Source organism: Opisthorchis viverrini (assembly GCF_000715545.1).
Source record: "Opisthorchis viverrini unplaced genomic scaffold opera_v5_108, whole genome shotgun sequence".
Lineage (NCBI taxonomy): Eukaryota > Metazoa > Platyhelminthes > Trematoda > Opisthorchiida > Opisthorchiidae > Opisthorchis > Opisthorchis viverrini.
The window spans coordinates 164,177-186,639 of record NW_008751766.1 but is presented as its reverse complement, the minus strand read 5'-3'; the positions used below and the strand labels follow the sequence as shown (position 1 = coordinate 186,639).

General features: G+C 45.3%; 1 protein-coding gene across 1 annotated transcript in view; it reads right to left on the bottom strand.

Moving 5' to 3' along the window:
* Nucleotides 1–20,219, bottom strand: part of T265_05683 (hypothetical protein) — a gene marked incomplete at both ends in the record, with an annotated part of 37,903 nt that extends 17,684 nt beyond the window's left edge. Inside the window, 13 exons of the mRNA XM_009170752.1 lie at nt 856–925; nt 3,486–3,577; nt 5,018–5,312; nt 7,538–7,601; nt 7,869–8,136; nt 10,545–10,616; nt 11,218–11,287; nt 11,772–12,019; nt 16,778–16,908; nt 17,277–17,469; nt 18,036–18,273; nt 18,392–18,799; nt 20,064–20,219. Of these exons, the coding sequence (XP_009169016.1) occupies nt 856–925; nt 3,486–3,577; nt 5,018–5,312; nt 7,538–7,601; nt 7,869–8,136; nt 10,545–10,616; nt 11,218–11,287; nt 11,772–12,019; nt 16,778–16,908; nt 17,277–17,469; nt 18,036–18,273; nt 18,392–18,799; nt 20,064–20,219 (2,305 nt within the window). The remainder of the gene's footprint in view (nt 1–855; nt 926–3,485; nt 3,578–5,017; nt 5,313–7,537; nt 7,602–7,868; nt 8,137–10,544; nt 10,617–11,217; nt 11,288–11,771; nt 12,020–16,777; nt 16,909–17,276; nt 17,470–18,035; nt 18,274–18,391; nt 18,800–20,063) is intronic.
* Between the last annotated feature and the right edge of the window lie 2,244 nt (nt 20,220–22,463).

The window sequence follows — 22,463 nt, the reverse complement described above, 5'->3', positions numbered from 1 at the left end:
GACTTCAAAGGGGAGGTGTTAGGAGGCACTCCTAACGAACATATTGCTCAACATTTCTCTCCCTCTATTTCAGCCTTTCATTGGACTGTTTTGTTCCACTCCACTCTTGATTCTTCGAATCTCGATATTGGCTGTTCAGTTGCTGCAGTATAATTTCCTCAAGGCTTTTTATCTGCTCAATTTCGTGTGTAACTGACAAGGTTGATTGACTGTAGAGAAGAGAACATAACAACAACACAAGTGGTTATTCTGGGGGTCCCATTCAGGGGCAAAAAGTGGGAGGAAGGAGTCACCGCATTGTGCTTGCCGATTGACTGATTAGTAGAGAACATAACAACAACACAAGTGGTTATTCTGGGGGTCCCATTCAGGGGCAAAAAGTGGGAGGAAGGAGTCACCGCATCTATATGTGCTTGCCCGGAATCATTGCAAGATACGACTGCAATCAATGTCTCGCACTAGTGATGCTGTCAGTGATGACGATAATGAATAGTGTAATAATAGGAATAATAATAATGATAACGAAGCAACTTTGTTCATGCGAGTAGTGACGTATAACTGATGACAATAAAACGGAGCCGAGATGACTATCAGCTTAAGAATAACCAGTCCATGGATCTGGATTTCCTTGTTAACAACTGAGTTGCAAGACAGTGATTTTTTATGATACAGGAGCGCGGAGTATTTGCGTTATCTTTATTTTTAAGGCATGAGCAAGGGGCATATTGTCCAGCCTTGAACTCACGTTTCTTGGGAACCTTAATAAACTCTAAAGCGCAATACATCCTGTTGCTGTTCCATAGAATATCACATCATGCGCCTTGAATAAGTTCGTATGCAGTGGAAAGAACTCACCGGTGGGTGGTACCCAAGTGACATAATCCGAGTCGGCTTGTTCGTAGACATCTGGCTGTGGTTGTTTGACCTGATGAACGAAAGTTGGAAACATCAAAGTTAAAGGAATGGGGAAAGTTAATCCAGAGTTTTACTAGCTGAAATAAAGCGCAACGAGTGACTTTTCTTTGAGCTTTGTGAGTGCTCATGCCTGTCCTGATAGTGAATAATTTCGGTTTGGGGAATACCCAGTAACGAATTCCAACGGCACCTATGTGCTGTTCCGAAAAATCCGTTAGGTTTCTCACACTCACAGGCATATGTGGTGAGGAAATAATACACAAGACTAATCGATTCTTGAAGAGCTTCTATCTCCAGCCTATCTAGTGGCGTTGAATAGATTTTAAGGGTACTATTTCTCTATGATGCGGTTAACTGAAAAGATAGGTGTCGTTTGATTCGTTTGCTGAATTAGGTCATTTGCTTGCAGTGCTCACATAATTGACACGGATAACCATACGAATATGACAGAACAGTTCAGACCGTTTTGTGGATGTCATCAAATCGCTTGTGAGCCGTTCTTCAAAGAGCAGTGGAATCAGTCTTCGTACCACCAAAGAAGCATGTTAAGGCCTTGAGATTACCCTAGCCCATCAGTCTCAGCCCAACCAAACAAGTAGTTAGCGTGCCTTAGGCCGATCGTAAAGCAACTTAGCGATTCAGTCCATAGTTAGTATTCACCGTGAGATACAACTGAAACCGTGCTTTCGTAAACCAGTGTTCTAATTAACGCAACTCATCACAAGCTGCTGATATCCATGCGTTACCGTGGAATATTGTGCACATGTGCATTAATGTCAATTTTAGTCGCCATTGGTACTGGTTTGTGAATAATGGTTAGTTGATTGAACTTATCTGGATTTTAGGTAGAAATACCGGATAATAATAATATATTGATAAGTATTCAGCTGTAACACCCTTCCAGTACCCAGCTACCACGCCATCTGAGGGAAGTGCGGGAGCTGAGATACCGCTAGGTTGTCCAAGCCTAGGCAGGAATAGTTGAGATGCAGAGGTTGGTTTCGCACCACGGACCTTCCATTAAGAAAGTTCGCGCTTTAACCAATGAGCCATCTTGAGTTCCATATAGCAAGTCCAGGGTTTCCGACCACTTGGGAAGTCTCGTTTTAGGGAAAGCAATCCTGCCCACTTGATTTTCGAACATTTTAGGTTGTAACGAACAGATAAATGGTTGTGCACTACCATATCTATAAGTAAACGACCCACATTGTGTGAACAAACTGTTAAAACTAGAAGGGGATACTTGTGAGAGCGTCTTACGTAAGTGAAATAAAGACTGTGCGATAACGGACTGCGACTGTTTAGAAAGAATTATATTTCAAGGTCTCCGATCCGAGGATATTAATGCCCCCGAAATCTTTGACGGTTTGTATCTTCGCAGCATAGTCATCATCATCATCGACAGCATGACATCAGTGTTCAACACCGATGCTTCACTGCCGTAGCAGCATAGTGAGCGCGAAATGATCGCAGACCTGACAGAAATAATTCGCTCACGGGGCAGACAAAGCTCGCCAGATCAAAGTTAGGACAATCACTACGCATGCCAGACCATTGTTTACCGAGGAAAACCGTATTTTCCAGTCCAATCTCATGTGGGCGAAAGAGCCACCTAAGACTCCATAACGTAGCGAAGCGAAATGATCAATATTACCAGATTTAATACCTTCTTAGGAGGGATCAACGTTATGCTTCTTGTGCATGGTTAAAAAGCCTTCAGCAAATGGCTTGCGGTAAGCTAGCGCCCATCTGTCGTTGTTTGTTATGATTGTGTCAGATAACGTTCAAAAAGGGTGCAGATCTGCCGCGGTGACTTCTTACTCAAACAGGATATTTAAGTTTGTTTAAGCCGGTGATTTTAGCAGCTGTAATTACCTTTCGTTTGGTTGCTCCGTCTATGCCGTTTGCAATAAGTCTCTATTTATTGGAACCGTCTTCATCGATTGTTGTATGGCAGTCAAGCAGAAGTCCCCACTACCGGTGTATTGCAGTCCATGATGAGACCAAAGGGTGGATTCCGTAAACAGATTTATTCGACAGTTAAAACAACCCACAACAGAATCACAAGCCACGATGTCTCGAGAGGAAACACGCTTTCTTCCGAGAATGGTGTCCCTCTAGTTAAGGACAAACGCTTGGAACTTGGGTTACACCAAAACTTCATTTAAGTCATTCTGGTTAGCTGGAGGCTCCACACACTGTAGAGGGCTATATGAAAAAAATAACTTAAACCATTGGACCCGCAAATCGAACTAACGAGCTGTCCAGATGAGGCCACCAAACGTCAACCGTGGATAGTGTTTACGCAAGGGGTTTATGAAAGTGGCTCATTCTGTCCCGAAAGATGGTAACCCGAAAATAGCGCAAAATCTGCTTTGGTGCCAAATTTCGTTTCTTCTTTCTCAAAACGACACAGATCCGTTTTTGAGCTGTTTCAGGAGGCTCAAGAAGACTTCCACTGTGAGGTGCTTTTCAATGACTCGATAACAAAACGACAAACAAAATGTTTCGAACGGAAAATATGCAACCCAACAGTAAGTAATAGCATCCACTAACGGCCGAGAACTTACCCGTGACTTTCTGCTGGGGAGCAATTCTACGTCTGACGGAACAGTAGGTCCGAGAGTTGGACGCAAGGAACACGTATCAGCAACCAAAGAATCTGAATGGTAGGAACATTATTTGTGTGAGCATGCGTGTGTAACTTTGCTGAGATGAATCAAACGAGAAACAAACTGGAGAGGATGGAGAGTAAAACGTCAGAAATGATCACGTGAATCTTTGTTCTAAGCAATCATAGGCATCCAATGAATCACTTTTCTGAGCAGGCTATTCAGGAGCTATCGTCTATGGTAATCAAAGATAACAACTGAAACCAAAGTCTGTAATGTGCAAACAGGGTTCCTGCAGAAATAACACATTCTTACGAGCCATGCAGTGCTTTAGCAATGTGAGTATTCGGGCCCTTTACATGCACTAAAAAAACGCACAACAATTAGTGCTCTGTTATACACACTGGAATTTCATCAAATTCCACAACTAACCACATTAAATGAGGCAAGCGTTTCAAAGCGTATCTAGAACTATTGAAATGGATAGTTTGCACGACAATCCATCTCGAAGGAACTGGAGCTTATCGTGAAAACGGAAATCCAACCTCATCTCCCAGCACATACCGCTACGTCTCCTGTCTGGAACGCCCTCTGACAGCATCCAAATCCACGTACAACCATCACACTTACACAAAACCAATTTCGTGCCACATTGGCCGTCGAATGGTGCCGTAAGTTGTATAGACTCCCGCATACAACAGGGCGAGTAAGCGAAAACAGACTACTGCTGACGCCTCCCTTCTTTCTCTTCCAAATGTTATTTCTTACGCTCTCTCCACTCCATTAATAACTGTCCCTTTGTAGGCCCCTCACTAAAGACTGATCACTCCGTCCGTCCTTTATTGGTTTGGAAGGCAACATCTGCGCGTCATACGGCGCCGACATCCTCAGGCATATCGAAATCACTCTTGCCTAGACGCTCAGTCTATCTGGCCGCCTTCAGCGTCCGCACTCTGAAGCCAACAGGTGAACAAGCTGCTCTTGCTCTCACATTGGACTTGCTGGGCATTGATGTGTGCTGTGTATCAGAAATAAGAACTCAAGATGCAAGCACTGTGGTTGTCAGTTTCTATCCAGATTACCTGAAAGAGTGTTTGGAGATGTGGCCACCTCGGAATGTTTGTGGTAGATTTGCACTGAGTCCCTTCCCCGTCTATCTTTATTCTTTTCTTTACAATACGACTTTCAAATAAGTCATGATTGTACTACAGCGAAGCGTTGGTGTTAAACAGTGATATTATTCTGCCAGCGAGGATGTTTGACCGAACATTTGTACAGAGTGAATAACTCTACTGGGTTACTGAAGATGCGGTTGTGTTCATCTGGTGAGTTGTGACCCGACTTTGAATCCCCTATGTGCATTGATGATGAGCCCCAGTCACAACTTTTCCTCAGTATTAATCCCATGCCGCCTAAACAAAAGTTCTTGGGGGAAAATCACCGAAATTTGAAAAATATATACATGATAATCCTAACGACAAAATATGTACCTTTGCTATCGCCCATCGGTTTGGTAGCAGTATCCACAGCAGGTTTGTGTTCATGGGCCACAAAACCGTCTACACTGTGCTCAGTCGGTATTTTAGAACCCGTGATGATTTCTAGATCGTCTTTATTTGAGGTCTTCGAATCCGTTTCAAGAGAAGGCAGTGCAGGAGAATTTGGGTTTGGACGATCTCCCAGTGTTGAGTGTCCAGTGGCCGCCTCCACTTCTTCATCATCATCTTCTTCAACTTCAAATGGTTGATCTTCGCTGACATAGTGAGTATAGTCAGACTGCTGAACCTGAAAAAGGTGTAAACAGTAAGTAACCGTAGGATGGACATGAGGAAATGGTTAGCCTACATTCTGACTCACATCACTGTGGTCCAATTTACAAATGGTGTCGTCTGACAGGCATGGGGCCAGGTAATCTTCTTGATCGCTTCAGCCCAAGTTCACCAACGGGGTACACATGGCTCAGTCAGTCAGCCAGAGACTATGTGTCCGCGAACACCGGTTTCATCTGTCAGATATCCGTTCACAGAGAACGAGGAATTACAACCATATATCAAAGAGATGACTCAATCTGCTCCTCCGTGTAACGGCATTAGATCTGTCTGTCAGAGTCATGTAATTAAGGCAATGGTTTTGAAGCAGGATCGCCAACTGCTAGGTCCACTCTTACACCTGTCAAGGGATGTCTACCGCCGCGGTCCTCACAAAGCGAAAATAAAAGATGTGCATGTACAGTTTTTCTAACTAACAGGATCAAAGCAAGGTTATCTAATTAATATGATCCAAGAGGTTCACGGTCTCACTGCGTACCACTCCACGCGTTGCACGTGCGCATTTTTAGTTTCCATCTGTTCAATCGGTTGATCATCAACATATGCAGTGAATGTACGCCGTTTGCAGTCTGCCTAAGAAGCTCAAGTAAGCAGTAGAAACCTGGTAAGTAGTCGAAATCAGGATGTACTTGGTGACGCACTGTTCTGGGTGGCAATAGGCGATCCCAGATAACAGCGCCTGTTTCAATCATAACAATCAGTATCCATCCGAGCTCACCGGTTTCTGCTACGCTGTGCGATATCAAGACCGGAGATCTTGACTGGATCATGCGTGCTTTGGTCCAGAGAGGCCCCGGCTGCTGGAATGATTGGCCACCATGCCAGCGACAGACTAAGGGAAGTAGGGTTTGCTTACGTATCATCACACAATGATACACAAAGTTTTCAGCAGCCTCGTGAATAAATTCAATGGAGGAAGTCAATTACGTTTTCGCTTCCGGCAGAAACTACCTTTCAATTAATGAAACAACACGCCAAGTTTAGTTTCACTCAGCGTTCCGAACAATTATGAGATGTAATCGAACGAAAGTACTGATGACTGATTAGATTATCCTTTTGTCCGTAGGCCAGCCGCCCCTAATAACCGAACAGCACGTCAATTGGACGGATGTGTCGCGTGCGGGCTACGGATCGAACAAAGGTATGTTCTGATTAGTCAGAATACCAGCCAATCTGGACCAAGCATCTTTAGCTCGACGCTTCTCGCCACCTAAGAGAGATCCTAGCACGACCTTGTGGAACATTCTGTGATTACCCTATAAATACAGCTGCAATAATCTTCCTTGGTCTCCACTAAGGGCTGTCTGAAGCTACCGTGCTTTTTGACATACCACAATGGGCGGAGCACGAAGCCAAGGACCGACACAGAGTTGCACGGCCGTTCAGCAACTCACAATACCTTCACATACTTGGCTAACTAAAAGAAGAAAGTGTCATGCAAACCGAAAATCCTACAGGCAATCTTAGTCTTATTGAACCGGTCCCGCTATGCGTTACTTGGTTCAGGCACTCTAGAAAACCGTCCAGCTGTAACACCCTTCTGGTGCCTAGCTGCCATGCTACCCGAAGAAAGCACCAGGCCTGGGATACTGCCGGGTTGCCTAAGTCTAGACAGGGGAAGTCCAGAGGCATAGATCGGGTTCGAACCACGGACCTTCCGGTCAGTAAATTCGAGCCATCTCGCCACTTTAGAGTGTACTGTAATCGCTTTGTTCACATCTCCGTCTTGTAGCACGTTTTGTGACTCCTAAGTCCATCCACTGCGTGTGCTGTTTTCGTTTTGGTCGTCCCTAGTAGCAGGATGTCCTGCACATAGCACGAGCTGTATTGGTCGACCAGGCTGAGGCGGTGGTCAATTTTGATGCTCTGTGGCCCATCGATGTAAAGACGAAGCTGAGTTACGGTTACCATTAGTTAGCCATAGGTGTGTCTCATGAGAGGTGCAGGTACCAGGCCCCACATTCATTATGCATTGTGTATCTGAGAAGTTCAGGTGTCTACGCTCGACAACTATGGACTGCTAGTTAGGTATGCCGAAGGTGTTAGGACTTCTCCCTCTTATCTCCTCTCTGATCTAGTTCCCTCGGGTTTAAATCGGAATACAGGGCGCTCATGAGAATTTCAAACACCATATTCAATTGAATGACAAACAATGAAAACTAAACAATCCTGCATTCTCACCGTACGATGACCTGCCAAACTTCGTTTGATTTCATTCCTTAGGAGACGCGCGTTCTTTGGGCCTCTATTAGAGACAAAAAAATAAACAGCAAAAGGGATGTTTGTCAGCAAAAGTTATAGAAATTTACGTGAATAAGAGGGATGTGTGTGACACACAGATGCGGAGGAATCAGAACTTGTGGTTGGCGGCTCAGCTGAATCATACCCACGATAACAACTGGTGCTCGATGACACAGTAGCAGATGTGGGGTGAAAAACGTGATCTGAGGATATGCAATCGGGGCGAAAACTCCGAAAATGTCCGTTACAAGGACACATAGGTGTTGCTTACTGTTCTGAAGCAACTTCGCGCGAAGCCGCTGCACCAGTGTCTTCTTGGAGTTTGCGCTTCGCTGCACGAACCGCAGCTGCTGCATCGGCTCTCACCGTCTTTTCCACAACAGGAACCCGTTCTTCACCTTCTTCGCCATCAGTGGTAATCAGTTTCACCCGCTGTCGTGGCTGAGGAAGTCCGGCTTGCTGAAACAAACGCATTTCCCTTTGCCGAAGAGTGAAAAGTTGAGACCTTAATTTCAAACGCTCCTTACGGGAAGGTGCACCTGTGAGGGAAAATACAGATAGAAGATCAGTGAGTACAAAACGATAGTGGAATGAGCGAAGTGCTCCGTTTTCGAGCGATATACTTCTTAAATCCGGCTATTGGTTTGCTGAACTGGAATTATCAACTACGGAGAGTCGCTGTTGACTAGAATCATCATCTCAGTACGTTAACGCTTACCGTTACAGACTCGAGAAACGCGCATTGTTACACACGCTAGCAAAGTGATGCGTCATCGTACTACTAACCGAGATGTATTGCACTACTTACTCTCTCCTGACCGGGATGGTGACGTAGAAGACCATTGCCACGCGTTTTTACGATCCATAGAGGCAGTATATATTGGCTCCCAGCCCTCGAGACACTCGCAATACGGTTGTCGTCTCACAAACAGAAAGGTAGATATGGATGTTCATTCGTTTGCCCGCGAATCTGTCAAAATGTACCTCAATGGCAGACACAAATATATATTTTCCTCACAGAGACTCCCATGATGTTGTGGTTTGCTCCATGGAGAAAGTGTATTATTGCCCTGCTCGCCGAAGTGAGTACAGAACAAATGAGCCAATGTAGGAACCTAAGGCGCTGTCGGAAAATGAGTAATAAGGTCCATTTTGAACCGGCCTGCAAGCCTGTAAATTAACCATCGAAATTGGCAAACACAACAGCAAACGGGGAGAAAGATAACCGTAAATTTTTGCAAAACATCGATAGATCACAACTGATTTCGCTCTTCTGGCTCATCATGTGGGCGCAGTCCCAGAGTTTCCGTCAATTTGAAGTTCTACTTAAACCCAAAATGTACGAAATTCGCGAAATACATTCATTTATGTGCCAAACGGATCCCAGGTGAATGATATGATACCCTTCAACTGAATGTGCTGCACAATCTACTAACGTACCCAGGAGTAACGAGGTCGATTTCCAAAACACCGAGGTTAAAGCCAAACAGTAATCAACCCCAGCGACATCATCATCACCGTGGGCAGCACGGCGTCAAAGTTCAAAATTGATGCTTCGCTGCAGTACAACAATGATTTAGTTGAAAGCCTTATTGTAAAGAATAAAGGTGGACGGGAAAGGGACTCAGTGGTAATCTTCCACAAACATTCCTTGGGTGACAACACCTCCAAACACGCATTCAGGTAATCTGGATAGAAACTGACAACAAGATCGCCGCTGGCATCGGTTGGCAGCCATATCTTGCAGCGTCTCCAACCAGGCACAGTGAAGATCACGCGGTCCCCATCGTGGAAGGCAAGCACCCAAACGTTTCGTAATCTCTTTCACACCCACCTGCCAAGTCAAGGGTTGACCATCTCTCTCCTTCCTCCACTCTGAATTGGGCACGGAAAACAGCACCCTCTTCGGCAAACGCATTGCGCTGCCTACCCAACGCCTACCCGTTGCTGGACACACCCTCCAATGGGATTCCTCGCTGCACAACCATAAACTCGCTTTCTAATTGCCTCTCTACTAATTCGTCGACACCAATACACACGAGCTATGGTTATGAGACAACAGTTGTTGAAGACCTGTAAACGCCTCGTGTCCGCTGCTCAAACAGACCAAGTCCCACAGCCATACAAAAAAACAGCCCGTACTGTAGCCTGAAGAACACGCCCTTTGAGATTCAGGGATATACCACTTCGACGCCATAAGTGTCTCAAATTAGCAAACGCGACCCGACCCTCGCAGATTCCTGCCCTTGCAAATTCGTGACCTCATCTGTCACAACAATCAAAACTAATACAACTTCCAAGGTACGTAAAACGCTCCACAACTTCGAATGCCTCGCCCTGGATCGTAAGTGGCATGTTCAGTGACTGCATATCAACAAGCATGACCTTACACTCTGTGGGTGTAAAGGGCATAACATCCGAAAACACCTGAGACTTGTCCTCTTCGACTGCATATTCCAGACTGATAATCTTCTCGTCAAAGGCTATTTGAACAACGGGTGATCACAGAGGCTTGTCCTGTTTGACGTATGAGAAACACATGAGTTTCAGTAGTATGGTCGAGATGGCTCAGTTGGTTGGAGCGCGAGTTTACTGACCGGAAGGCACGTAGTTCGAACCTTATTTCTGTCTCTCGACTTCCCCTGTCTAGGCTTGGGCAACCTGGCAGTATCCCAGGCCTCGTGCTTTCTTCAAATTGCATGGCAGCTAGGCACCAGAAGGGTATTACAGCTGAATTCCAAAAAAGTATGGTCGAAGGTTTGAGTGATTGTGACATTACTGAAGATGAGAGGGTGTTTTATCGCTCATGACGTGTAAAATCGGGGGAGAATTAACTCATCATCACGGTGCTTGACTTGGTGAGTAGGCTGAGAGCGCAACAATGACTCTATTTGATGGATTTGCTCGGTGCCCGATAGGTTCAGATATGGAGAATGGGGGAACTTACCAGACTTTAAGGCTTTCATGTACGTTTCCAGTTCGTCCAACTCTGACGGATTCGGTCCTTGGGGAGTGAATTCTGTGTACAGGAAAGATAACAGGTCGAACACGTAAGCGCCCCAAAGTGAAAGTTGGGATATTTTTCCATTTTTGCCACACAACCAAAAGTGGTCGATCAGGCTCAAAAAAAGAAGTGCTTGAAGTTGATAGAAGGGAATAGACTATTACACTTAATATAAATGAAAGGCCAATCTACGGCACAGACCTAAATTAAGGATGGAGGCTTGCTTCAAAGACGTCACGGAATGTATGTGGTTAGAGGTCCACATCTGTAAGGTAAACAAATGGGTGCATTTAAAGTTGAAATTCACCGGCTTTCCGTTTGCATTCTTGACGATTTGAAGAATGGAAGAAAAAACACTACCATCCACCCTCTCGGATCGGATCTAGGAATCCAAACGCTAGTGGTGCCAATTGGAAAATGCCACAGTCTTGACTATGGAGGGGTCTCCACATGGAACACAGAAGCGGAATGTCTCACAGATCGCCACGCTGACAACAGCAGATTACTACGTTTGTAATCAATGATGGACGGTGGAGCTCGTCCTACAGAGGTCAATTTTATTGACTGGACTAAATAAATGATGAGATTATAAACATAAAAGGGAGCAAATACAAACCTTTGTTAATTTTCTCCAACTTCTCTTCAAGAGATACGATTTCTTCACCAACTTTCTCCAATTCGGCCAGCTGTAAACACAGAAAAGACAGTCGTTCAAACATCGGATTATGAACAATGAAAACAGGATAGAGTGGGTAGAACAGTCCTCATCAGTAATCCAAAATGAGCCTCTGACTCCGAAGGTTACCAACGAAAAATATATTGGTCTATAAGACATGCTGATAAATCCTCGTGTTAGGAACCGGAGCATTGCCAAAGGCGTTCCTAAAATTCTGTTCAAAAGACGTTGGAAGAGGCAATGATTTCCTGTTGACAGGGACCAGAAAGGTAGAAATTGGAAGAGCCACGCAAGAGACTTGTACACGCAGCCGGACTTCAAAACGCTACTCGTGATATAATTTGCAGATAATTATAGAAAAATAGCGTCCACGTTGATTCATCACGAAGTGCTTTTGTGCAGTTTACCTAAGAGTAAAAAATTCACAGTTCCAAAAGTCTTGGTAGGTGAACCCTGACACCAGACTGGTTAGACAACCTAACACCGCGACATACCACAGTCAATAGGGTAGCATTGTCCAAACGCTGTGCTGAATACGGACGTGTGGCTGTTGCATTTTCTGCAGCTCGGCGTTCAGCTTCCTCGGCTTCTCGACCCTCCACGCCTAACTGGCGAATTCTATTGAGACGTTTTCGTTCCACATGTCCAGTTCGGTCAGTGAAAGTGTCTTCGTCAGATGAGTAGTAGTCATGTTCTTCCCAATAGGCCTTAGTTCGAATTCGTTTGGCGGCCGTGGATTGGTCTAGCGAAGGAGTAGGATGAAGAACAACATGCAGTTGGCCTCTGGACATATTGGATACTCAATAACTTTGAGAACAGAGATACAGACAGATACACTCATTCGCAAATGAATTTAGTTTTCACGGGGGACTCAAGTGAATCCCCAGTTTATGACGTTCTTCAACTAAATGTGCTGCAAAAAGGCCGTCTCATGTTTCAGTTGGCAATCAGTCCAATTTGGGTTCAAGTAGTACATAAGGCTGACGGAAACTCGCGGACTGCGCCTACCTGATGAGCACCAAGAAGGGCGAAACCGAGTGGGCTGTCGAAGAGTTTTCAGCATCCTCATGAGTAGTTTGCTTTATGAAAAGAGGTAAAGACGCTTAATTAACAGGTTTCGGAACAAAAACATTGCGCTTCTTAATTATTGATCCCAATTTGAACAGATCTATCACAGACCAGTTTTTAATACTGACAATAGGAAAGTCCCCACTTCTCACGACTATCTGTATTTTTCCCGCAACCGATAAGGAAGAAGAATGCTGATAGCTCAGATAGCTTAGATGGTCGTTGGTTTCTTCCGTCGGCACTCACTGAGCGTAACTGGGACCAAATCGAGAAGCCTTGGCAACTATGTTCGCCATGAACAAGTTTTACAAAGTGCCTCATGGGTGTTAGTTCACTCGAGTTATCAACACAAACTTCTCGTTAGTGCCTTCCGATGAAGTGGATGAATGACAGCTTACACAGTTCATTGTTTGTATCGCTTGGCAAACGTGCCTGTGGGCAACGATCACTCCATCAAATGGTCACATAGGTCGGGCCTAAGTGCTACCAAATCTGATAGATCCCCAGCACTGCTAACTGTCGCTAACTGTCGGGCACTCCTGATAACTTCTGCTATGGCACATGAGGCATCGGAAAATGGCACATTCCCGCCGAACGCACTGGAAGCCGATTTGTCCGGACAATTAAATTCAGCCGCCGTGTCAATTTCGACATTCGCCTTTTGAGTTCGCTTGATATATGCTTTTTCCCGGAAGTGTACTTGTGACTACGAAACGCATTCCTTAGAAAAATTCATTTCCGATACGCCATGAGCAATCACCTGATGTCACGGCTCGCAGCTACGCTTACTTGTCCTTTACGGATCAACCTACGAGTTCCTAGTGCCCATTGTCGTCAAAGTCCTGTTGGAAAACAAAATTGTTCCCTTGGCCTGTGCGATGAGCCTCGTGAAGACGAATTTACGGGTTTGATCAAAGCATAAAATTTCTTACTTCTAGTAGATGCACAAAACAACCGGCGGGAAGTAGTTCCCTTGGAGCGCACTACAGTCCTACGACTACAGGACCTCACAATTTTCGGCAACAGCAACGCGCTTACACCTGCAGAGTTTTCAACCTTCTGTCGGCAGGACAGTACATAAAATATCCAGGCCTCACCATTCCATCCACAAAACTATGACCAGGCGGAAAAAATGGTAGAATTGGTGAAACTTAGAGGGAAGGTGATTACATCGGAAATCACGAAGACGTTTATAGCCACAGAGCAGAGCTCATAACAGCAGCTCGCCGGCGGGGGGCATTTATGAGGCAAAAAATTAGCCAACCTATTAATATCACTCCCCCACCGACCACAAGAGGTGCCCTCGTGGAGTCAGAGTTTAACCACTCATATGAATCTTGTGTTCGTATCCGGCAAATATGTGCTAGCAAGAGGCTACACAAGTGGTTCCGAAAAATGGGTATAAGGTTGTGTTATATGTTGCAACATGTAACATATAACATGCAACACTCTCGTTTGAATGCGCTCTTCATCTCCGCCTGTATATATAGGCTCCGATCCTGCCACTCGGTTTTTTGTACCTCTCGAACTACCGCCGAGAAGCAAATCTTTTGGACTCATTATCGCTTTAGATGCCCCAACAAAAAGACCTAGCGAGTAGACGGATACAAGTTGAAATGAGGCCACCCTGATGTAGGTGATTCGGTGACTGTAGTCCGATGATAGCCGACCTCATTTCTAAAAACTTTTCCTTTCAATTGTGGCTTTTCAGTGCTGAGCACTTGGACTGTGGCGTTCCCTTCTTCCTTCAATACATACTACGTCAAGACTGATCGCCTTTTTTAAATTACAGACCGCTGGATCGCATTACAAAATAAGAAAGTTCCACAATTTAGAAACAAAGAATCACAAGACAAGACCGGGTAGTTTAAGCTTCAACAACGTTGTTCACGAAGAATAAGCGGAATAAGGGGACACACACTGCAAGCGGTGGCTCAATTAGTTCACTGATTTTGCACGGCTCTATGTGACTGGGATAGGTTGAGTGGGAAAGATACCCATAGGCCAACAGCTTTGACATAGATCTGCCGACGACTGTCAAGGTCACCTAACCACTGGTGTGCTTAAACTACAACGGTCGGTTCACCTGCAGACATGCAGCTTTGGTTTGACACTGAGCACTCTTACAGCGGCACTTTGCATACCGCAGACGTGAAGTGCATACAGTGTCCAGCAGCAAACTTATTCAGGTTACTGAGATAGACGGCATTTCCAAGGGTATGGTTTGACAACAGCGATAGAGTCAATGCACTATCTGTGGGTAAACGCCCAGGGAAGAATTTGATTTCTGAGTTTCGATTAATTTAGGGTAAAGCTTGCCACAGACCCATGTGCGCCTCCCTGGTAGTAGGCGTACAAAGCGTCTGTGAGAGATGGGAATTCGATTGCCAATCACTGTAATGGTTTCCGGCGATCAGTAAACCCCTACGCTAGAAGGTAGGGTATAGTTCAAGCATTTTCTCAGGATGAAGAGATGATCGATACAAGCTTGACCTGGGAAAAACTAAGTGTGACTCTCACATGTAATACGTGTGATGAGTGGGGAACCGGTAATTTTCGCAGGGTACCACGCAGCCTTTTGTAGAAACTGGAAACATCAAAGAAACGCTTTGTCCGACTCTGGCTCAAGTTTGCGGAGGTAATCATCAACTTGCTAGGAAAGTTCCGGATGCAAACCCAAGGATCAGATGATTAGTTAAGCTGGAGCAACGAAATTTCGCAAATCTCTGTTGCGATTGTTAACATCCCCATTTAAGTTCATGTTTCGAAAGCTGTGAACACAGCATTCCACATTTTCCCACTCGTCCCCAAATCCTAAGTGCCATTAGCATGCCATCCCCTTTCTGAAAGTTTTCAGCTAACTCAAATGGGGAGATGAGAGGAAGAGGTGATCAGTCAAATCACCTTGCGTCAAGCAACGTGATTTTGGAGAAAAGATCGATACGCATGTCCGCATGTGCGATCCCAAATGAAAGAATTTTTTGGGATGAAATCTTTCACGCGTAGTTGGATGCAACACAGTTCAAATCGGTCTGTGAATGAGTTGAGGGTGCTAACCTAGAAGTAATATGGTGCGAACACTTTTGAATGTTTGTGCTAGCTAGAAACAAATGATGTTCAGCACATAATGGAAGGAATAGCTCTTCATTATCTATGCGGGAGCTCCAACCTCGGATTGGCAAAAGGATCGAATTCTTTGAGGTTTGGTCGGCCAACCTGGACAGTCATATCACCTGTTAGAATCACAATATCTGTACTTTTTGCTAACCGGAGCAACCGTGAGAAATCTTCACGGAAAGCACGCTTCTCAGCTTCATGCTACGGCAGGTCGGAGCGTATGCTGATACAACAAACCAACGCCATTTGCAACCGATTAAACGGAAGATGCGAAGACAACTGTTCACTGTAATACGGACCACGAAAGTGATTCCGATCATCAGGATGAGTAAAATCCCCACGTCACAACTAGCATGAGCCGTTGAACAAGAGTGACCAGACAGTTCAGTTCAGTTTGGCAGCCGTGAAGGGTGTACGTATGTGCGCTGGTTCAGTTCATTCCAGTTTATGGGAGTATAGACACGGGGGAGTACAGATAAAACATTCTTAGACAAAAAAAAGGACAGGGGGCCAATGATCAAAAATAAAATAATAGACACAACACCGCCACTGGTTGTGTGGCGTGGTCACACTGATAAGCACCGGTGAAAGTCATTATCCCAACCTCGCAGATGACCCAACAGAAGTACCTTTCCTGGGAGCAATAACATGAAGGCCTAACAAAGTTGACCTGGCCCAGGGACGAAGAAAGTAAGGCAAACATGCCTGGTGCTGCTAAGCAAAGCACATGTGACTGGAGTCGCATTACGTCCATGGTAAGGTTAATCTTCCAACCGCACTGAGGAACGCGCAGGCTGTTACGGTCAACCGTTTGACGACCGTAACGTGCGGCTTTTAGAACCGTCCCTTTACTATCTCTATAACTATGGAGAAATTTATTTCCTATAGGCCTCTACGGGAGCGAGATGGCCCAAGTGGTTAGAGCGCGAATTTACTGACCGGAAGGTCCGTGGTTCAAATCCGACCTCCAACTCTCAACTTCCCCTGTCCAGGCTTGGGCAACCTAGCAGTATCCCAGCTTCTTTCGGGTGGCATGGCAGCTAGGCACCTGAAGGGTGCTACGGCTGAACGCTTTCTTTTTTTTCATAGGTCTCTACAGAGAACAGTAAAACTTCACCCGTAAGCGATTTCTAAAGATGATAGTTCGGCAAACAGGAGAACTGCTAAGAAATCCATCCGGGCTACTAACACATCATCAAGCTCCAGGCTGCTGTTCTAGTTGCCGGATGTGGATATGTAGTCGACCAGAGGCTCCTTCAATTAGCGGATAAAGTAACAGGCACCAAGCGTGAGGCGACTGCGTCAGCAAACTCACCTTTATTCGGATCAAATTCACCAAGACGGTCCAATAGTCGACATGCTTCCAGCGCGCACTGCGCGATGGCCTCTTTCCGTTTGCCTGCCACAATCGCCTCAGCTGTAATTGTTCCGCTCGACAAAGGCAGACTATTAAAAGAGATAGAATGGAATTTGTCTCTCATTAGCCTGGCGACTAAAGGGTCAAGTAAACAGTGCGATAGCGGTTAAACCGCTTAGAGACCTGAACAGGATGTGTTTTAAGTTGCGCTTCCAATTTCAACCCACCTTATTCTATTCTGGTGGACATTGGTTTTCGCTACTGAGCTAAGAGGTAGAATGTGACTTACAAACCAAAAAACAATCAAATAAGGACCGACAAAACACATAGGTCAATTGGACCGGAAGAGCCCACTGTGGGCCCAAGGTTCCCGTGAATTGTGCAGCAGCGGGAATGCAAATTAGCTACGTCAAGAACCGCAGATCAGTTGTAACAGAAAGCGCAGTAGATATCTTACTCAATTTTACAGTGTTGTTTTCCGAAGGAAGCTTCGACAAACTCGAACTCCGGGGCTGGATCGATCCCCTCGCGCTCAAAGTAAGTCCTCAATGCGCGTTTTGGGTCGTCTTGATAGAGATTTTCGTGACTCAGGCAGGCTGCTCCGTTGATATCACGAAGGAAGCTGGGCACATCGGCAGCTGCATCTTCAGCTGGAATCAAACGACAGTTGTTTTATTTATTGATAAGAAACCGGTTGGGAATCAGGCGCTGACTTTTTACTAAAACTCTGATGTGGAAAATGATATGCCAGAACGCCATAAACCTAGGTTACACTCGTAGACCACCGAAGGAATAGGAAATGTATACTACACGCAAGCGAGAAAGGGCATGAACGAAATACGTCACTGATATTGAAACAATGTGGATAATGAACCCACACTGTGGGTTGTCAGTGATACAAGGGATTCAAAGTTGGAGTTTCTATGCAACTGGGACGAAAGGATGGCAGCAATACAGTACGGTCAAGAGACAAGAACTCAACTTAACCCATCACCACCGTTTAGTTTACGCTGTTCTTGTCCGGTAAACTGATAGAAACTGTACACCAACCAAGGGCAGCGATAGCTTGGTTACGAGAATCCAAGGGAACACTGGGACTAGCTGAACGATGACGTCAAAATAACAGTCAACTTTAGTGAAAAACAAGGAAAGCTTGTCGATATACTTATGCAAGAAATGTGTATGTGGAAAAGTAACCACAAAATTGTAAACTTACCTGCGAGCCCCCAATCACATCCAAAGTCAACGGTAGCTTCCGGAGCATTATCCACTGTGCGTTCCTTCGCAACTGCCTTCTTGGCAAAGTGAACTTGCTTCAACTCTGTCCAAGACAGAGTGGATTCTTTTTCCGTATCATCTTCTGGCCCTTGAAGAACGTTCAATCGAGTACTGCCACCAAAGCGTATCACGTGTCCCACATGAATGCGTACAAACCGACCAGAGGGAAGGCGGCGCTACGGAGCGTGATAGAGACAAAACACAAACTGATTAGTCATCGTAACGTCAGGTTAAGCGAATAAATATTGGGTTCATTCAAACTAGGAACAAAAAGATCGCACGGTGTGAACTAACTTTGTTGACGAAAGTACCATGAGTGCTCTCCAGATCCTGTATATACCAACCAGCAGCTTCCGGTTGTGCAAGAGATGTTTTGGCGATAGATGGCGGTGGACGGCCATACTGAAGCACTGCATGCAAACGACTGACTGACGGATGGGCGAGTGCAACACACTGTCCGTGAAGGCGGTTGTATGGGGCGTAAAATGGCTGCGGTTGTCGACCAAACAGGCAAAAACTAAGTTCTGTGGCATCGCCGGAGTCTTGGGCTCCACTGAGGATGACTGTACATTCTGAAAGAGGCGTTCCATTCTTGATTACTTCGAAACGGTAACCCAATTCGACCGGACACGGCATCGCCCACACCGGAGGTTTGTATGTGTTGCCGGCAGGCTGGAGTTTGGGTTGGACGAAGACTTGTGTCTGAAAGCGCAATGTGATGACAAATATACACGTGACGGTAATGCAATTAAAGGAAAGCAGTCCCACGGACAGATATGTGAGCGAGAAAATCTGAAGTCCTTGCTGGAACTCGATTCTAATTCATGTTCTATAATGCTGAGGCACAGAAAGCATTAGTTCCCTAAGCTAGACATTTAAAAAGTATTTGTATTTAGCTACCAACGTTGTTTATGGACTCGTGACTGAAAGGGTTGGTCTTCAGCTACCGGCGAAAAGCTTGCGAGTTCGATTCTCCCTGTGGATCCGTGAGATGCACACTGCTGATGACACACAGTGGGGGTGAAACAGTCGTACAGTGTTCCTCAGCTTTTCGACATGGACTGGTCCCACTCAGATGGCGAAACCAGCATTCGTCTTGTCCTTGTTCAATTGCTATCAGTTAGCTGACTTCAATAGTAAAAGGTCATCTAACCCATATTGTGTAGCTGATTAAAGTGGATTAGTTATGCAGCATAGTAAAAAGATTCTAACAACGCGTGGAACCTACGATAATATTCCCATTTGGCAGCCAGCCTGTTGGCAGGTGATACGACGATTAGATGTCAGTATGAACGCGTTCGCTGATACTACCAGCATTCTCATGGCAACGGACTAGTGAAACGGCTCAGCAGCGGATAAACACCAAGCGTTTCGATCGACTCAAAGCGACCCAAGGCACTACTGAAGGCCAGTCAGGTGTCGTGGGTTGCCTATACCAGATGTTATCGTCATCCTGTTGTACAAATAAGGTCTATGCACATAAACTGTTTTTCGAATTCCTTGGTTTACTCTGGAAACACCTATGTGGGCTACATGAACCCAACATGCCCCAAAAGCTTGTGCGTCATATTAATAATGCCCACCCTTTCTGACATATATTACCAGAGCATACCTCGTCCTATTATTCCGTCTAATATTGGCAGTTAGCTGAGGAGACGAATCCGTTGGCTACCGTCTTTTAATGATACAGGTGATCTGGCAGGTTCAAAGACACCGAGCCGTTACTGGTTCCCCATCAAGAAGACATTGAGATGGTCATGTACTGCAGAGGACAGCTCTGCACAGCCATAGTGCCACTAGCTACCTGATCGGACCATATTTGCAGCCAATCATCACCGTTGTGGGGACCTGGGGAAAGGGCCGCCACCTTTGCGACATAGTGTATCGTTCCGTCTCCGAAGTCATTATCCATGAGCTAATATGCAATCGGCATTGCCCATTTAAACAAGCGTTAAGAATAAATTACCTTGTCTTCGCACAAACACTCCGAGACATCGTCTTTCCCGGTACCCTCAGAAACGGGAGACGATAGCTGGTTTTTTGCATTGGGCGCTTCACTCTCCTCATTCAGGGTTGCTTCGGGGTACGGGTTGCTCTCAATCGGAGTAGGGCTGGAGGACATTGAGGTGTAAAGTTAGGGCTATAAAGTAGAAACAGAACGAATGGTGAGGTTCGTCCAATCGTCTAAAACAAAAGTAATCCAAGTGTAGCAGCTGTCTGGCCGAATAGAAAATCTCACGAGAAGACAAGCAACCAAAGGCACCATATTCATGGATCAATAGTTCCGGAAAAAAAGCTGACAAGCAGAAGATATGCTCCCTGATAAGTTAAATGTTCCAACCGAATGGGGATGCCCTCATGAAACATATCCAATTAGAGATTATGTAAACTAGGGATAAACCCGAATGCTCCATCAGCACCACCGAAACTTGCAGATCACATGCTCATTTGTGGCCAGAACCCCTGTGGTTCCGAAATGAAGCTGTTGCTAAGCACTTGAATGCTCATAGTAGATAAAATGAAGCGTATTAATCGAGCTGGACCGAGTCAATAATTATTAAAACCTCGCTGCAGTGAAACCGGACTCAAAGAGATATCGTCCGAATACTCGCTCGTACACAAAAAAGGGAGTGGAGGCACGAAACTACACAGAGAAGTCTATCCACAAACACAAAGACATCGGCCCAGCCATTAAGCTCCAACGAACAATAGAACTGTAAAAATACTGCACTCTGAACCAGTTGAGAAACTAGAGAACGTACCATTCGGAAATACCAAAGTACCATTCGGAAAATACCAAAAAATGGAACGTTATACAACCACTTGATTAGGTGAAACAAAACCAGATCACAAAGCAAGAAGGAAACGAAACAACCATAGTGGATGAACAAAACTACTGAAACATATAGGACGTGAGACCACATCGCGACCCAGATTCCAGGTCCACTAATCAGACCACGGGAGGGCCACCACTCAACCACGCATTAGATACTGTTTAGCAACTACATGAATACAAGCAGAAGAGGAGCAATTACCCACCCAACCCCGCAGGAAAGATATCTCCATGACTGCTGAATAAGCAGTTGCAATCCAACTATCAGACTTGGCGAACAGCCGAACAGTTAGATCAGATTTGAATGATGGTACTAATGAGTTGACCATTCATATGGTCCTGACAATAGCCCGTATATGCATGACCGGGGCGACAGAGTAAACCATACACTGCGTCAGACAGCCCCCATGGAAAATGAACGGAAATATAAGCCTTAATTTTGCCCCTAAACATGTTCTTTGTACTCAGCTCGTTTCGTTCAAAAGTACTTGATAGCGAATATAGTAAGTTCCCGAAAATACTACTCTTCGCCCGCTTAGTGAACGTTTGACGCCGGTCAACCATTGCCTGGTTCACGTGTTATTTAAACACCACAGACAGATACAACCGCCCTGTAAGGATCACGTTTGTAAATAAGCACAAACTCGACTTCCACGCAGCAAGCTTTTAACCTCTGTTGTTTGCGGTATTTTCGGTATACCCTGTTGCGTTACCTCCTTATTCTAAAAACAGGTAGTCAGTGGAGTTTCCATTTACTTCGTTACAAAAACCAATGGTATCAGGCACCAGGCTGTAGGTTTATTCTTTTTTCCATAAATACGACGTCGTAATCTGACTCTAATGACCAGTGTGTACGCTACATAGGATGCCATGCAAACTGGAATATTCTGAGAAAATTACGGTTCAGTCAGTGTTACTCTTGACCGCTATGTATACATTTAACGAATGTACACTACTGAGAAACCGCAAGGTTTGATTCCAAACCGGTCCGTGACTGACTGTGGCCGAGTAATAATAAATTATCATTAATTAACGAGTGATGAAAAAACTAACTGATAAATAATTGATATTATTAACAATCATCATCATTGTCAAAAGCAAGAACCGCGTACTCATCGTACACTGGTTGCAACTGCCGCAGTTTCGTTCACCGATGATTTAGGGGAGGGGGAGGTAGCTGCGCATCGCACGCGCCAGCTGGTAAATTGGTGCATAAATCAAGCACTGTCAGTGGGCTGTCAACTGGGAGTTGGGGTTGGAAAAGGAGCTATGCATTGAAGGCAATAGCTTGGATGCACGAACGCCATTGAGGGCGCGACTGAGCCACGTCTGACAATGTCTCTAGCCATTGATGTGGCCCATCTCGGGGTCCCCATCCAGGAAGACGACAATGATCAGCGCAGCTGAGTTTGCTGGTAATGGCTTTCATACTTCGCTGCCAAGTCATTGTTTGACCGCCTCTGGCTCTCTTCCACCCTTCACGTGGTTGTGCGAAAACAGCCCTTCGAGGAAGTCGGTCGAATGGCATACGCA